The sequence below is a fragment of the Salmo salar genome, chromosome ssa24 (assembly GCF_905237065.1).
Source record: "Salmo salar chromosome ssa24, Ssal_v3.1, whole genome shotgun sequence".
Taxonomy (NCBI): domain Eukaryota; kingdom Metazoa; phylum Chordata; class Actinopteri; order Salmoniformes; family Salmonidae; genus Salmo; species Salmo salar.
In genome coordinates, this window is record NC_059465.1 from 48,744,933 (window position 1) to 48,764,048 (window position 19,116).

Sequence of the window (19,116 nt, forward strand, 5' to 3'; positions counted from 1 at the left end):
ACTTGCACTGGAGACCGTCTTGCCGATGTCAGCTAGCGAGCGCAGGTTGGACTTCTTCGTCTGGTGGCGATGTTTCCGTAGCAACGTGTATGTCACCTTGTCCTTTAGCTCCGCCTTCAGCAGACCGCTCTCTATCTGGCTGTTTGTGATCAACTCTGTTAGAGACAGAGCGAGATGGAGGGATGGAGGAGCAGAGCAATATGGAGGGATGGAGGAGCAGAGGAAGATGGAGGAGCAGAGGAAGATGGAGGGATGGAGGAGCAGAGCAATATGGAGGGATGGAGGAGCAGAGGAAGATGGAGACAGAGAGAGATGGAGGGATGGAGGAGCAGAGGAAGATGGAGACAGAGAGAGATGGAGGGATGGAGGAGCAGAGGAAGAAATCACTACAAGCTAGCAAAGAACGATAACACTGTTTAGAAAGTTACTTTTAGTTGTCTGGCTTGCTACGTTGACATATCCTATCTATAACAGGTAAACTGTTACTGCTACTGCTCTCTATAACAGGTAAACTGTTACTGCTACTGCTCTCTATAACAGGTAAACTGTTACTACTACTGCTCTCTATAACAGGTAAACTGTTACTGCTCTCTATAACAGGTAAACTGTTACTGCTACTGCTCTCTATAACAGGTAAACTGTTACTGCTACTGCTCTCTATAACAGGTAAACTGTTACTACTACTGCTCTCTATAACAGGTAAACTGTTACTGCTCTCTATAACAGGTAAACTGTTACTGCTCTCTATAACAGGTAAACTGTTACTGCTACTGCTCTCTATAACAGGTAAACTGTTACTGCTACTGCTCTCTATAACAGGTAAACTGTTACTACTACTGCTCTCTATAACAGGTAAACTGTTACTGCTACTGCTCTCTATAACAGGTAAACTGTTACTGCTACTGCTCTCTATAACAGGTAAACTGTTACTACTACTGCTCTCTATAACAGGTAAACTGTTACTGCTACTGCTCTCTATAACAGGTAAACTGTTACTGCTACTGCTCTCTATAACAGGTAAACTGTTACTGCTACTGCTCTCTATAACAGGTAAACTGTTACTACTACTGCTCTCTATAACAGGTAAACTGTTACTGTATTTATTGGTGTTAAAAGAGAGCAGGTATGCTATTAGTACAACCTGGCTGCTGATGTCATGTTTTGTATTTATACTTCGTAACATCAACGACAATGTCGACGACAATACAATGTTCGTGACATCACTGTGACACAGGCCACTGTAAAAATGAATTTGATTGAAATGTGATGTATATAGTTAGAGTAACTGTAAAGCAGCTTTAAAACTATGCCAAGGCACTACCAGTATGTTGTCCAAAACGGTTCACTATCAGAGCGAGAAAGACATCTAGTTCGACTGTTTGTCCAACAGACTGGAAACAAACATAACAACAGTCAGAAAGGACGGACAACCATCCATCACATCGAGGGTTAGGGTTAACCACATCAAGACCTGTTGGTGTACCACCATCCATCACATTGAGGGTTAGGGTTAACCACATCAAGACCTGATGGTGTACCACCATCCATCACATTGAGGGTTAGGGTTAACCACATCAAGACCTGTTGGTGTACCACCATCCATCACATCGAGGGTATTATATTCAATAAGACCTGTTGGTGTACCACCATCCATCACATTGAGGGTTAGGGTTAACCACATCAAGACCTGTTGGTGTACCACCATCCATCACATTGAGGGTTAGGGTTAACCACATCAAGACCTGTTGGTGTACCACCATCCATCACATTGAGAGTATTATATTCAATAAGACCTGATGGTGTTACCACCATCCATCACATCGAGGGTATTATATTCAATAAGACCTGATGGTGTTACCACCATCCATCACATTGAGGGTGTTATATTCAATAAGACCTGATGGTGTTACCTTCATGTTCCTTAACAGCTTCTACCCCCGACAGCTTCTACCCCCGACAGCTTCTACCCCCGACAGCTTCTACCCCAAACAGCTTCTACCCCCAACAGCTTCTACCCCCAACAGCTTCTACCCCCAAGCCATAAGATCGTTGAACAATTCATCAAATGGCCACCTGGACTATTTACATTGACACACCCCCCCACTCACTCTTTATTATCTGTGAATAGTCACTTTACCCCTACCTACATATGCAAATTACCTCGACTCACCGGTACCCCCACACATTGACTCAGTACCGGCACCCCCTGTATATAGCCTCATTACTAACCTGTACCCCCACACATTGACTCGGTACCGGTACCCCCTGTATATAGCCTCATTACTAACCTGTACCCCCACACATTGACTCGGTACCGGTACCCCCTGTATATAGCCTCATTACTAACCTGTACCCCTCCACATTGACTCCGTACCGGTACCCCCTGTATATATCCTCCACATTGACTCTGTACCGGTACCCCCTGTATATAGCCTCCACATTGACTCTGTACCGGTACCCCCTGTATGTAGCCTCCACATTGACTCCGTACCGGTACCCCCTGTATATATCCTCCACATTGACTCTGTACCGGTACCCCCTGTATATAGCCTCCACATTGACTCTGTACCGGTACCCCCTGTATGTAGCCTCCACATTGACTCGGTACCGGTACCCCCTGTATATAGCCTCCACATTGACTCTGTACCGGTACCCCCTGTATATAGCCTCCACATTGACTCGGTACCGGTACCCCCTGTATATAGCCTCCACATTGACTCTGTACCGTAATACCCTGTATATAGCCTCCACATTGACTCTGTACCGTAACACCCTGTATATAGCCTCCACATTGACTCTGTACCGTAACACCCTGTATATAGCCTCAACATTGACTCTGTACCGGTACCCCCTGTATATAGCCTCCACATTGACTCTGTACCGGTACCCCCTGTATATAGCCTCCACATTGACTCTGTACCGGTACCCCCTGTATATAGCCTCCACATTGACTCTGTACCGGTACCCCCTGTATATAGCCTCCACATTGACTCTGTACCGGTACCCCCTGTATATAGCCTCCACATTGACTCTGTACCGGTACCCCCTGTATATAGCCTCCACATTGACTCTGTACCGGTACCCCCTGTATATAGCCTCCACATTGACTCTGTACCGGTACCCCCTGTATATAGCCTCCACATTGACTCTGTACCGGTACCCCCTGTATATAGCCTCCACATTGACTCTGTACCGGTACCCCCTGTATATAGCCTCCACATTGACTCTGTACCGGTACCCCCTGTATATAGCCTCCACATTGACTCTGTACCGGTACCCCCTGTATATAGCCTCCACATTGACTCTGTACCGGTACCCCCTGTATATAGTCTCCACATTGACTCTGTACCGGTACCCCCTGTATATAGCCTCCACATTGACTCTGTACCGGTACCCCCTGTATATAGCCTCCACATTGACTCTGTACCGGTACCCCCTGTATATAGCCTCCACATTGACTCTGTACCGGTACCCCCTGTATATAGCCTCCACATTGACTCTGTACCGGTACCCCCTGTATATAGCCTCCACATTGACTCTGTACCGTAATACCCTGTATATAGCCTCCACATTGACTCTGTACCGTAATACCCTGTATATAGCCTCCACATTGACTCTGTACCGGTACCCCCTGTATATAGCCTCCACATTGACTCTGTACCGGTACCCCCTGTATATAGCCTCCACATTGACTCTGTACCGTAATACCCTGTATATAGCCTCCACATTGACTCTGTACCGGTACCCCCTGTATATAGCCTCCACATTGACTCTGTACCGTAATACCCTGTATATAGCCTCCACATTGACTCTGTACCGTAATACCCTGTATATAGCCTCCACATTGACTCTGTACCGTAATACCCTGTATATAGCCTCCACATTGACTCTGTACCGTAATACCCTGTATATAGCCTCCACATTGACTCTGTACCGTAATACCCTGTATATAGCCTCCACATTGACTCTGTACCGGTACCCCCTGTATATAGCCTCCACATTGACTCTGTACCGTAATACCCTGTATATAGTCTCCACATTGACTCTGTACCGGTACCCCCTGTATATAGCCTCCACATTGACTCTGTACCGTAATACCCTGTATATAGCCTCCACATTGACTCTGTACCGTAATACCCTGTATATAGCCTCCACATTGACTCTGTACCGTAATACCCTGTATATAGCCTCCACATTGACTCTGTACCGTAATACCCTGTATATAGCCTCCACATTGACTCTGTACCGTAATACCCTGTATATAGTCTCCACATTGACTCTGTACCGTAACACCCTGTATATAGCCTCCACATTGACTCTGTACCGGTACCCCCTGTATATAGCCTCTACATTGACTCTGTACCGTAATACCCTGTATATAGCCTCCACATTGACTCTGTACCGGTACCCCCTGTATATAGCCTCCACATTGACTCTGTACCGGTACCCCCTGTATATAGCCTCCACATTGACTCTGTACCGGTACCCCCTGTATATAGCCTCCACATTGACTCTGTACCGGTACCCCCTGTATATAGCCTCCACATTGACTCTGTACCGGTACCCCCTGTATATAGCCTCCACATCGACTCTGTACCGGTACCCCCTGTATATAGCCTCCACATTGACTCTGTACCGTAATACCCTGTATATAGCCTCCACATTGATATTTTATTGTTTTCCTTTTTTTTCTCTTTTTTTTCTTACTTAAATTTATTTTGTAAATATTTTCTTAACTCTATTTTCTTAAAACTGCAATGTTGGTAGAGGGCTTGTAAGTAAGCATTTCACAGTAAGTTCTACACCTGTTGTATTCAGCGCATGTGATAACTAAAGTTTCATTTTGATTTGATTTGGTAGATTAGAAATGCCTTGTCCTGTTTTAAGAGCAAAATGAAAGGCCTGTTCCAAGTCCCTGGTTTGATTTGATTTGGTAGATTAGAAATGCCTTGTCCTATCTTAAGAACGAAATGGAAGGCCAGTTTTTAGTCCCTGGTGCTACATGAGAGTGTCTTGCCACGGCATCTCCTCACAGCTCAGTCTAAGGTATTTAAAAAAAAAAGTGGGTCAGAATCCTGAACAAGGTTAGCGGCCCCAGGCTCTTTCTGATTGCTACTGGCTGTAATGGCCAGTCCTTCAGATAGCTGGCCTCCTAGCAGGGATCCCCTCACACAGCCCAGCACACAGCATTACTGCACATAAATCAATTAAAGTGATACATCTTCCTCTCCATCTCCTCTCATTCCCTCCTCCTCCCCTCCGTCCAGAGAGCCAACGGGCCAATGAGATGGGAGGGAAGGATGAGACATAGGGAAGAGAGATATGAGGTGAAGGGAAAGGAAGGGATCATCATTAAGGAGGAGATTCTAAATGGCATTCCTCCACCCCCTCCCTCCATCCCTCCACCCCCTTACATCCCCCCTCCACCCCCCAATCCCTTCCCCCCCATCCACCCCCTCCACCCCCCTCCCTCCATCTCTCCATCTCTCCACCCCTCCCTCCATCCCCCCCACCCCCTCCCTCCATTCCTCCACCCCCTTACACCCCCCCATCCCTTCCCCCCCACCCCCTCCACCACCCCCTCCCTCCATCCCTCCACCCCCTTACACCCCCCCCTCCACCCCCCATCCCCCCTCCATCCCTCCACCCTCTCCCTCCATCCCTCCACCCCTCCCTCCCCTCCCTCCATCCCTCCACCCCTCCTCCACCCCCTCCCTCCATCCCTCCACCCCCTCCCTCCATCCCTCCACCCCCTCCCTCCCTCCACCCTCTCCCTCCATCCCCTCCCTCCATCCCTCCACCCCCTCCCTCCATCCCTCCACCCTCTCCCTCCATCCCTCCACCCCCTCCCTCCATCCCTCCACCCCCTCCCTCCCTCCACCCTCTCCCTCCCTCCCTCCATCCCCCCTCCACCCCCCCTCCATCCCTCCATCCCTCAACCCCCACTGACCCTGTGCTTGTGGCCTCAGGGTTAGGGTTATTCAGGGAAGTGGGGGAAGCTCTTTGCTGTGCTGAACAGAAGCACTCAGCGGTGAACCTGCTCTGCTATAGTGGCCAAGCTGAAAGAACATCACTAAACTGAGCTAGATATATCACAAAGAACAGGCCCAGTGGGCATATAATTTATAGAACAGACATGGCTATTGAAACCAATTGAGCAACTATCAACCTAAGATATAATTGCTCACCACTTTCAAGTATACCTCCTTTCAGTGTTCTGTAAGCCACATGGACAGTCAAATTGTAAGTCCATATCTGTGGTCCTCTGTAGCACAGTTGGTAGAGCATGGCTCTTGCAATGCCAGGATAGTGTGTTCAATTCCTGGGAATACCCAAATGTAAGCAACATATGCATGCATGACTGTAAGTCACTTTGGATAAAAGTATCTGTTAAATGGCATATATTATTATTGTATAGTGTATATGGACTATAACTGGGCTGGAGTAAGTCATTAAACTGTATATGGACCAGAACTGGGCTGGAGTAAGTCATTAAACTGTATACGGACCAGAACTGGGCTGCAGTAAGTCATTAAACTGTATATGGACCAGAACTGGGCTGGAGTACAAGTCATAATGTAGTAAAGGTCGGGTCAGTGATAATATGGTTAGTCATAATGTAGTAAAGGTCGGGTCAGTGATAATATGGTTAGTCATAATGTAGTAAAGGTCGGGTCAGTGATAATATGGTTAGTCATAATGTAGTAAAGGTCGGGTCAGTGATAATATGGTCAGTCATAATGTAGTAAAGGTCTGGTCAGTGATAATATGGTCAGTCATAATGTAGTAAAGGTCTGGTCAGTGATAATATGGTCAATGATAATGTAGTACAGTTGTTTTCTTACCAACAACCTGTGGCAGTGTGGAGGCCTCCAGTTCCAGCATGATGGTTCCTTTCTCGATGCAGGTCCGCAGCTCCATCAGGCTGTGGAGCGACAGTGTGGCCACGTGGGGTTTACTCCAACGCTCTCCTCCCTTCTCCACCTTCTCCTCAAACTTGATCCACCTGGGGGGGGCATGACAGGGTTTCCCCATTCATATACCTTGTTATTTTATACCATCTTCATATACAAAGCATGTAACAGTGCAAGATGTCAGAAGAGCAATATTACAAGCTAAACAGGGCCCGGGTTATTAAAGGCATCTTAATTAACCTCTACAGATCAGTGTCCCCCCTGTGGGACGGTTGAGCTAACGTAGGCTAATGTGATTAGCATGAGGTTGTAAGTAACAAAATGTCACGTCCTGACCAATATGTAGGTATTAGTTGTATTATATTTGGTCAGGACGTGGCAGAGGTATATTTGTTTTGTATTTTGGGGTTTTGTGTGTGGTGTAGTGGGGTGTTAGTGGTTGGTATAGGTTCTAGGTTTGTTTTTCTATGTATAGTTAATTGGGGTTGGACTCCCAATTGAAGGCAGGTGTGTTGAGTTGCCTTTGATTGGGAGTCCTATATAATAGGGTGTGTTTGTCTTTGTGTTTTGTGGGTAGTTGTATTTTGCACTGCGTTATTTATGCCTGTAAAACTGTCACTAGTCTTATTTCGTTTTCTTGTTTTTCCTCCGTGTTCACATTCGTTTAATAAATTAAGATGATGAGCACTAACTCCTCTGCGTATTGGTCCACATTCTCCGACGATGATTTCGCTATATCGTCTAGCGACGAAGAAATCTGTGACACAAAAACAGATCCCAGGACATATACATATCTGATATGGGCGGAAAGCTTAAATTCTTGTTATTCTAACTGCACTGTCCAATTTACAGTAGCTATTACAGTGAAATAATCCATGCTATTGTTTGAGGAGAGTGCACAATTATGAACTTGAAAATGTATTAATAAACCAATTAAGCAGTCTTGTTTGGGCAGTCTTGATACAACATTTTGAACAGATATGCAATGGGTCATTGGATCAGTCTAAAACTTTGCACATACACTGCATCTAGTGGCCAAAATCTAAATTGCACCTGGGCTGGAATAATAAATTATGGCCTTTCTCTTGCATTTCAAAGATGATGGTACAAAACAAACAAAAAAAACATGTTTTTCTTTGTACTATCTTTTATCAAATCTAATGTCTTATATTCTCCAACATTAATTTCACATTTCCACAAACTTCAAAGTTTTTCCTTTCAAATGGTATCAAGAATATGCATATCCTTTCAAGAGTGTTTTAACGATGCATCGTTCCTACCATGGCTGAAGATGTAACATGCATTTCCCAAAACACCACGCAGAGACACCGTTCCCCATGTCCATCATCGAGTCATGATACTGATAGAATCTAAAAAGACACAGTGCACTCGGATAGGCTTTTTCAAATTTGAATTATTCCACAATGTTGACGATGGATCAGCTCTGAGAAATATATGATTATCTAACACTGCTAATAGCCATTTTGAGGCGGATTATTCTAATAATGCCTCAATAACGCACCGAATCACAGATTGCGGTTACACATCATGAAATACAGTATATCGATGCAAAAATTACATATTATAGCCGACAATTAGAAAAAATAACTAAATTGATTGAACATTACATTTATTTCAATAGCCCATGATTGAAATACACTGTATAGGTCTATGTAGCCTACTCTATTTATCTTGCGCTATCTCAGCAGTCGTCTCACTGTTCAGTTATTCTTTAATCCGTTGCTTGTTTGTAAAAATTGAAAGACATTGGCAACTTTGTATATAGGTGCTGACCTGTTGCACCCTCGACAACCACTGTGATTATTATTATTTGACCCTGCTGGTCATCTATGAACATTTGAACATCTTGGCCATGTTCTGTTATAATCTCCACCCGGCACAGCCAGAAGAGGACTGGCCACCCCTTATAGCCTGGTTCCTCTCTAGGTTTCTTCCTAGGTTTTGGCCTTTCTAGGGAGTTTTTCCTAGCCACCGTGCTTCTACACCTGCATTGCTTGCTGTTTGGGGTTTTAGGCTGGGTTTCTGTACAGCACTTTGAGATATCAGCTGATGTAAGAAGGGCTTTATGAATACATTTGATTTGAAGTAATATTTGGCGGTCACAGAGAGACAGATAAACATCTTGATTCTATAAACATCTTGATTCTATGGGCGGCTGGTAGGGTAGCAGTTAGGAGTATTGGGCCAGAAACCAAAAGGTTGCTGGTTTGCGTCCCTGAGCCGACTAGGTGAAAAATCTGTTGATGTACCCTTGAGCAAGGCACTTAACCCCAATTTCTCCTGTAAGTCACTCTGGATACGAGCTTCTACTAAAATGTCAAATGTCTAAAAAGATTTGTGGCAATCTTTTGTGTATAACGTGATGCGAAAGGGCAAAAACACATCTAACAAATCACTTAGCTGTTCTATGAGTGGCCTGAGGCTGTCAGTAAATAACAAGTGTTTTCAAGTGCAATTTCAGTAACAATGGTTTTGGGAAACAGCTTGGAGGTTTAAAACCTGTTAGGGCTAGGGGGCAGTATTTACACCGCCGGATAAAAAACGTACCCGATTTTATCTGGTTACCACTCCTACCCAATAACTAGAATATGCATATACTTATTACATATGGATAGAAAACACCCTAAAGTTTATAAAACTGTTTGAATGGTGTCTGTGAGTAAAACAGAACTCATTTGGCAGGCAAAAATCTGAGAAGGTTTCATTCAGGAAGTGGCCTGTCTGACAAGGTGTCGTTCTTCTTGTCTCTGTTTATTGAAGAGTGAGGATCTTAGCTGTCCCGTGACACTTCCTACGGCTGCCATAGGCTCTCAGAAGGCGGAAAAACGCAACTTTTATAATAGTAAATCTGATTATGGTGAGTGCTAAACTTGCCGGGTGTCTAAATAGCTTGCCCGTGATGCCTGGGCTATGTACTTAGAATATTGCAAAATGTGCTTTCACCAAAAAGCTATTTTAAAATCGGACATTTTCCGACCAACCACATGCATCACAAATAACCAAAAAACTGCTAAATGCAGCACTAACCTTTGACAATCTTCATCAGATGACACTCCTAGGACATCATGTTACACAATACATGCATTCTTTTGTTCGATAAAGTTCATATTTATATATAAAAACAGTATTTTACATCGGCGTGTGACGTTGACTAAGTATTTTCCCTCAAATGCATCCGGTGAAGCAGCGCTACAATTTACTAAATTACTATTCGAAAACATTTTTAAAATGTAATATTGTCATTCTAAGAATTATAGATTAACATCTCTTGAAAGCACCCACAATGCCAGATTTAAAAATAACTTTACTGGGTAATCACACTTTGCGATAAAAGGGGATGCGATACTCAGAAAAATAGGCTACCGTTACAGGTCAGCGCAATCTTGGAACAATCGCATATCAAATCTACTCTTGTATACTATTGTCAATAATCCCTTACCTTTGATTATCTTCATCAGAAGGCACTTCCAAAAATCCCAGGTCCACAACAAATGTATTTTCGTTCGAAAAAGTTAATCATTTATGTCCCAATAGCTTCTTGTTGTTAGCGCGTTCTGAAGGCTGCACCAAATGTACCGTCGTCCGCGGGACTCCTCTCTTACCAAAATGCAAAAAAAATATATATTTAAGTTCGTTCAAACATGTCAAACGTTGTATAACATAAATCTTTAGGGCCTTTTTCAACCAGAGCTCCAATAATATTCAAGGGGGACGATTGCATCGTCTTTCAAAACGTTTTGAAAGGGGAGGGTAGCCAGGGGCACTGGCGTCATAATGGTGATGGCCCTCCCCATGTGACCACGTTCCACAGACTCTCATTCTGTCAGTTTTCACAGTAGAAGACTCAAACCCCTTTGTAAAGACTGGGGACATCTAGTGGAAGCCATAGGAAGTGCTCAATGAACCATAGCTCACGGTGTGATTTATAGGCAAAGTGATGAAGTTGAGTCCGCAATTCAGAATTCCACATCCTGTTACGATCTGTCTCGGGGTTTTGACTGCCATATGAGTTCTGTTATACTCACAGACACCATTCAAACAGTTTTAGAAACTTTAGGGTGTTTTCTATCCACAACTATTAATTATATGCATATCCTAGCTTCTGAGTTTGAGTAGGAGGCCATTTAAAATGGGCACAATTTTTTTTCTAAAATCGCTGTAGCGCCCCCTATCCTAGGCGACCGTCAAGAGGTTAAATACTATGTTTGATCTCTGAAGTCGACCGGATAGATATTGTTCTGATCAGAACAGTGAGTTCAGTGGGATGATAGCAATTACTGTTGATTAACCCTAACCCTAATTACTGTTGATGAGCTGCACCTGGTGCTGAGCTGAGTGGAAGAGGAACATTGCACTGTCCTCAATAGAGCCCCACAGTGGACGTGTCATAATACCAATAAAACCTAGCGGCCAAACCAATCGTTTTTCCTCCATTCCTTTTTCCATTGGGGGATTTTAGAAACACTTAAAATAACAGCTGTGTAGGGTTAGGGTTAGGGTTAGTTTGTGTAGGCTTCCATTCATATAGGCTTACACTGGCGTTTTGGGTTAGGGTTAGGATTAGAGTTAGGGTTAGGAATAGGGTTAGGGTTAGTTTGTGTAGGCTTCCATTCATATAGGCTTACACTGGCGTTTTGAGGGTTAGGTTAGGGTTAGGGTTAGGCTTACCCTGGCGTTTTGAGGGTTAGGTTAGGGTTAGGGTTAGGCTTACCCTGGCGTTTTGATGGTTAGGTTAGGGTTAGGGTTAGGCTTACACTGGCGTTTTGAGGGTTAGGTTAGGGTTAGGGTTAGGCTTACCCTGGCGTTTTGAGGGTTAGGTTAGGGTTAGGGTTAGGGTTAGTTTGTGTAGGCTTCCATTCATATAGGCTTACCCTGGCGTTTTGAGGGTTAGGTTAGGGTTAGGCTTACACTGGCGTTTTGAGGGTTAGGTTAGGGTTAGGGTTAGGGTTAGGGTTAGGTTAGGGTTAGGGTTAGGTTAGGTTAGGGTTAGGGTTAGGTTAGGGTTAGGGTTAGGTTAGGGTTAGGGTTAGGTTAGGGTTAGGTTAGGGTTAGGGTTAGGCTTACACTGGCGTTTTGATGTAAATCTCACGGACAAGGTGACTTATCTATATATTCAGCTCTTTTTTTTATTTTACTTTTTTTACTTTAGTTTATTTAGTAAATATTTTCTAGCTCTTTCTTAACATGTGCCAAATACAACAGGTGTAGACCTTACTGTGAAATGCTTACTTACAAGAATCAATCAAAAAGTAACACAAGAAATGTACATAACAATAATGAGGCTATATACAGGGGGTACCGGTACTGAGTCAATGTGGAGGCTATATACAGGGGGTACCGGTACTGAGTCAATATGGAGGCTATATACAGGGGGTACCGGTACTGAGTCAATGTGGAGGCTATATACAGGGTGTTACGGTACAGAGTCAATGTGGAGGCTATATACAGGTGGTACCGGTACAGAGTCAATGTGGAGGCTATATACAGGGGGTACCGGTACTGAGTCAATGTGGAGGCTATATACAGGGGGTACCGGTACTGAGTCAATGTGGAGGCTATATACAGGGGGTACCGGTACTGAGTCAATGTGGAGGCTATATACAGGGGGTACCGGTACTGAGTCAATGTGGAGGCTATATACAGGGGGTACCGGTACAGAGTCAATGTGGAGGCTATATACAGGGGGTACCGGTACTGAGTCAATGTGCGGGGGCACTGGTTAGTCGAGGTAATTGTAAATTGACTATGCATAGATGATAAACAGCGAGTAGCAGCTGTGTAAAAACAAAGGAGGGGGGTAAATGTAAATTGTCCGGGTGGCCATTTGATTAGTTGTTCAGCAGTCTTATGGTTTGGTTGTAGAAGCTGTTAAGGAGCCTTTTGGTCCTAGACATGGCATTCTGGTACCACTTGCAGTGCCGTAGCAGAGAGAACAGTATATGACTTGTGACTGGAATCTTGGACAATTTGTTAGGCCTTCCTCTGACACAGCCTAGCATATAGGTCCTGGATGTCAGGAAGCTTGGCCCCAGTGATGTACTGGGCCATTTGCACTACCCTCTGTAGTGCCTTACGGTCAGATAGAGAGCAGTTGCCATACCTGGCGGTGATGCAAACGGTCAGGATGCTCTCGATGGTGCAGCTGTAGAACTTAGAGGAATTTTTTTCAGTTTCCTGAGGGGGAAAATATGTTGTCGTGCCCTCTTCACAACTGTCTTGGTGTGTTTGGACCATGATAGTTTGTTGGTGATGTGGACACCAAGGAACTTGAAATTCTCGACCCGCTCCACTTCAGTCCCGTCGATGTTAATGGGGGCCTGTCCGGCCCTCCTTTTCCTATAGTCCACGATCAGCTCCTTTGTCTTGCTCACATTGAGAGAGAGGTTGTTGTCCTGGCACCACACTACCAGGTCTCTGACCTCCTCCCTATAGGCTGTCTCATCGTTGTCAGTGATCAGGCTTACCACTGTTGTGTCGTCAGCAAACTTAATGATGGTGTTGGAGTCGTGCTTGGCCATGCAGTCGTGGGTGAACAGGGAGTACAGGAGGGAACTAAGCACGCACCCCTGAGGGGTCCCAGTAGGGGTCCCCTACTCTTAACACCTGGGGCCGGCCCGTCAGGAAGTCCAGGATCCAGTTGCAGAGGGAGGTGTTTAGTCCCAGGGTCCTTAGCTTATTGATGAGCTTGAGGGCACTATGGTGTTGAACGCTGAGCTGTAATCAATGAACAGCATTCTCACATAGGTGTTCCTTTTGTCCAGGTGGGAAAGGGCAGTGTGGAGTGTGATTGAGATTGCGTCATCTGTGGATCTGTTGGGGCAGTAAGCTAATTGGAGAGGGTCTAGGGTTTCTGGCATGATGGTGTTGATGTGAACCATGACCAGCCTTTCAAAGCACTTCATGGTTGCTATGGGGCGGTAATCATTTAGGGAGGTTACCTTCGCTTCCTTGGGCACAGGGACTATGGTGGTCTGCTTAAAACATGTGGGTATTACAGACTTGATCAGGGAGAGGTTGAAAATGTCAGTGAAGACACTTGCCAGTTGGTCCTTGCCAGTTGGTATCATATAGTGAATATGACTTATATGGTTGGAAGAGGAGACCGTGTTTCCAGTGATGAGCTTGAACTGGGTCTTGGGAGAGGGAGGTTTTTCAGGGAGTTGCCTCAGACCAGAGCCAAAACTATAGATGTTGTAGATTCACCAATCTTTTGCTCTACTCGGGTGCCTAACGACACACCCTCAGCTCCTGTAATTATGCCTAGTGACACCCTCTCAGATAGTTCAGAGGTGGCCAATCCTGACTTGGGAAATCTTATCACACAACTCGCTCATCAGATAGGACAGTCTAGATCAGCTCAGATTAGGAAGGAAGGTGAGAGGAAGGAGGATAGAGGGGTACATGCTCAGAGCACCAGCGCAGGCCAGACATTTACTGCCACACCCACCCTTAATTTATCTGGATTGAAGTTGGTCATGCAGTCTGATGTGAGAGAGCCCCCATGCTTCAGATGGGATGGGTCTGACAAGTACTCAGTACACCTGTTTTTGTGCTTGTCTCCACCCCCCTCCAGGTGTCGCCCATCTTCCCCATTATCCCCAGTGTACTTATACCTGTGTCCTCTGTTTGTCTGTTGCCAGTTCGTTTTGTTTCGTCAAGCGTACCAGCGGTTTTCCCGTGCTCCTGTCTGTCTCTAGTTCCTGTTTTCTTGCATTCCTGGTTTTTGACTATCCTGCTTGCCCTGACCCTGAGCCTGTCTGTCGTTCTGTACCTTGTTTTACCACCCTGGATTACTGACCTCTGCCTGACCCTGAGCCTGCCTGCCGTTCTGTACCTTTCGGACTCTGCTCTGGACTACTGACCTCTGCCTGCCCTTGACCTGTCGTTTGCCTGCCCCCCTGTTTTTGTAATAAACTTTTGTTACTTCGAAACTGTCTGCATCTGGGTCTTCTCCTGAGCCGGGACAGAGAGGAAGGAAACAGCTCAGGGATTTCACCATGAGGCCGTGACACATGCAAACTTTGATAAGTCTACTTGATCATGTGCTATCGCAGAACACTCAGACAACAGACCGCAACACCCACCTAACCAATGGTACTCTTACAAGAAATACTGCAAGGTGTGTAAAGGTACAACCACTCTACGCTTGCACACTGTAGAAGGGAGGGTCTGTGTTTGTCATGCTTTGAGTCAGGTCACTGGGAAAAAAAAATGTCCGAAGCCTGGGCCTAGATACACTGAGGAGCCTACACAAGCAACCCATGAAGCGGAGCCTTTTAAACTTCCGCTACAAGACCATGGTGATTGCCTACGGAGCTGTGAAGGGAACGGCATCTCCATACCTTCAGGCTCTGATCAGGCCCTACACCCAAACAAGGGCACTGCGTTCATCCACCACTGGCCTGCTGGCCCCCCTACCTCTGAGGAAGCACAGTTCCCGCTCAGCCCAGTCAAAACTGTTCGCTGCTCTGGCACCCCAATGGTGGAACAAGCTCCCTCACGACGCCAGGACAGCGGAGTCAATCACCACCTTCCGGAGACACCTGAAACCCCACCTCTTTAAGGAATACCTAGGATAGGATAAAGTAATCCTTCTAACCCCCCCCCTTAAAAGATTTAGATGCACTATTGTAAAGTGGTTGTTCCACTGGATATCATAAGGTGAATGCACCATTTTGTAAGTCGCTCTGGATAAGAGCGTCTGCTAAATGACTTAAATGTAATGTAATGTAATGTAAACTAGCTGGCCCACATTTGGAGGGGGGATATGCAGGTCAAGAGAAGCAAACACTTGAGTGTGATGAAGATTTTGAACGATGATATGTGAACGCATATAGTGCAGCACCAGAAGGGGTTCAGTCAAAGAGAAGAATATACAAATACTAACACCATTTGATTAACTGTTTCATGCCCCAGTCATTGTAAATAAACAGTTCCAATTGAAAGGGATGCTTGACACCGGCTCCAGCAAGGCAGCAGAGCAAAGAATGCTTGCGGAAAATATTAATCTAGAGAAGAAGCCACTGTCATAGCCAGTCATTCTCATTGGTGTAGGGAGGAAAACGGCACAACCAAAATGCATGTATGAAGCTGATTTTAACGTGTATGGGTTTAGTTGTTTAGTTCCTGTGCTCATAGTCCCAGGTCAGCATGATTCATTAATTATAGGTACAAACTTGATAAAGCACCTCATGCATCAAATGAAGGGTACTGACAAGTACTGGAGACTCATGTTAGAATGTACTTCGCAACCATCACTTCTTGAACATTGGTACAACCACTCTACGCTTGGTTTCTCAAATGATTGCCACGCCTGGTTCACCAACTACTTATCAGATAGAGTTCAGTGTGTCAAATCGGAGGGCCTGTTGTCCGGACCTCTGGCAGTCTCTATGGGGGTACCACAGGGTTCAATTCTCGGCCCGACTCTTCTTTGTATATATCAACGATGTCACTCTTGCTGCGGGTGATTCCCTGATCCACCTCTACGCAGACGAAACCATTCTGTATACTTCTGGCCCTTCTTTGGACACTGTGTTAACTAACCTCCAAACGAGCTTCAATGCCATACAACTCTCCTTCCGTGGCCTCCAACTGCTCTTAAATGTTAGTAAAACTAAATGCATGCTCTTCAACTGATCACTGCCCGCACCCGCCCGCCCGACTAGCATCACTACTCTGGATGGTTCTGACTTAGAATATGTGGACAACTACAAATACCTAGGTGTCTGGTTAGACTGTAAACTCTCCTTCCAGACTCATATTAAACATCTCCAATCCATAATTAAATCTAGAATCGGCTTCCTATTTCGCAACAAAGCCTCCTTCACTCACTCACACCGCCAAACATACCCTTGTGAAACTGACTATCCTACCGATCCTCGACTTCGGCGATGTAATTTACAAAATAGCCTCCAGAACTATACTCAGCAAACTGGATGCAGTCTATCACAGTGCCATCCGTTTTGTTACCAAATCACCATATACTACCCACCACTGCGACCTGTATGCTCTCGTTGGCTGGCCCTCGTTACATATTTGGCGCCAGACCCACTGGCTCCAGGTCATCTATAAGTCTATGCTAGGTAAAGCTCCGCCTTATCTCAGCTAACTGGTCACCATAACAACACCCACCCGTAGCACGCGCTCCAGCAGGTTTATCTCACTGGTCATCCCCAAAGCCAACACCTCATTTGGCCGCCTTTCCTTCCAGTTCTCTGCTGCCAATGACCGGAACGAATTACAAAAATCACTGAAGTTGACTTATATCTCCCTCACTAACTTTAAGCATCAGCTATCTGAGCAGCTTACCGATCGCTGCAGCTGTACATAGCCCATCTGTAAATAGCCCATCCAATCTACCTACCTCATCCCCATATTGTTTTTATTTACTTTTTTGCTCTTTTGCACACCAGTATTTCTACTTGCACATCATCATCTGCACATCTATCACTCCAGTGTTAATTTACTAAATTGTAATTACTTCGCTATTATGGCCTATTTATTGCCTTACCTCCTCACTCTAATTGCCCACACTGTATATAGACTTTTTTTTCTATTGTGTTATTGACTGTACGTTTGTTTATTCCATGTGTAACTCTGTGTTGTTGTTTTTGTCGAACTGCTTTGCTTTATTTTGGCCAGGTCGCAGTTGTAAATGAGAACTTGTTCTCAACTGGCCTACCTGGTTAAATAAAAAAAATAAAAAAACATGATGACTAGCCTGACATGTTGACAGCGTGAAGAAATGCCCAGAAAATAGGGGACAGTCAAACTCAACCAGGCTGTCACACTCCTTGCTAAACAAGAGCATCTAGGATGGGGGAGGCTTCCCAACAGTGTGCCAATGTCTCCAGGGAGCACTATTGTGAATTGAACCCACTTCATCCAAGACCATGCCACAAAACATCATGGTGGGCAGAGTCATCACACCCATGTGGGGTAACAGGTGGGTGCCCATGAAAGTCACTAACCTATCAGAACAAACATATCACTCTGAAGAGAAACTGCAAGCTGGCTGATGTGTCTCCCTTTCTGGCTGTGGAGGACTTCACAGTTTTCCAAGGCTCCTGCAGGATGGAACATGGAACTCTAGGGACGCAGCCCATCACAACAGGCTCCATGGATTTGAAGCAGAGACTGCTAGATGTAGGGTTGGGAGAGGTTGACATTAACCCTGTAAAGTTGGTCAAGCAACAAGAGCGGCATTAGTTTAGTTACTTATTAACTACAATGATGTGTTCTCCAAGAGCTCTCCAGATTGTGGCAAAGCCAAAGGCTTTGAGCATCGAATTCGGCTCACAGATGACAGACTATTTCGCCTACCATATCGTAGGGTTCCGCCTGCCCACTACCAGAAACTACAACAAGTATTGACAGAAATGGAAGAACAGGAAATAATCAGGAAATCCATCAGCGAATACGCATCCCCTCTAGTAATGGTGTGGAAGAAAGACGATGGGCTCCGCCTATGTACAGATTTCAGATGGCTAAATGCAAGACACTCAAAGATGCACACCCACTTCCACACCAATCTGACTGTCTTGCAGCCCTAGGGGGCAACACCTACATCAGTACGATGGGCTTGACATCAGGCTTTTACAACATACCTATGTGTGAGGAGGATAAAAAGTATACAGCCTTCACTACCCCAGTGGGTCTGCATGAATACAATTGAATGCCGCAGGGCCTATGCAATAGTGCATTTTCATTTATGAGGATGATGTTCAGCATTTTTTGGGATATAAACATCAGTGGCCTGCTGTGTTACTTAGACGACCTCCTAGTGTTGGATAGATTAAAGCTGGTGTTCCAGAGACTAAGGCAGCACAACCTGAATCTGAGCCCAAAGAAATGCATATTCCCGCGGAAGTCGTGAGAATTTTGGGTCATGTCATTAATTTAATTTATTTTTATTTCACCTTTATTTAACCAGGTAGGCAAGTTGAGAACAAGTTCTCATTTACAACTGAGACCTGGCCAAGATAAAGCAAAGCAGTTCGACACATATAACAACACAGAGTTACACATGGAGTAAAACAAACATACAGTCAATAATACAGTAGAAAAATAAGTCTATGTACAATGTGAGCAAATGAGGTGAGATAAGGGAGGTAAAGGCAATAAATAGGCCATGGTGGCGAAGTAAATACAATATAGCAATTAAAACACTGGAATGGTA

At 45.0% G+C, this 19,116-nt stretch overlaps 1 protein-coding gene across 5 annotated transcripts in view; it reads right to left on the reverse strand.

Moving 5' to 3' along the window:
• slc4a4a (solute carrier family 4 member 4a) overlaps window positions 1-19,116 on the reverse strand; it is a 205,906-nt gene that overhangs the window by 99,369 nt on the left and 87,421 nt on the right. For all 5 annotated transcript variants that reach the window (XM_045706588.1, XM_045706590.1, XM_045706589.1 and 2 more), the window contains exons 6-7: window positions 6,846-7,006; window positions 3-155 (exon numbers count right to left, since the gene is read on the reverse strand). In XM_045706588.1, coding sequence (XP_045562544.1) covers window positions 3-155; window positions 6,846-7,006 — 314 coding nt within the window. The remainder of the gene's footprint in view (window positions 1-2; window positions 156-6,845; window positions 7,007-19,116) is intronic.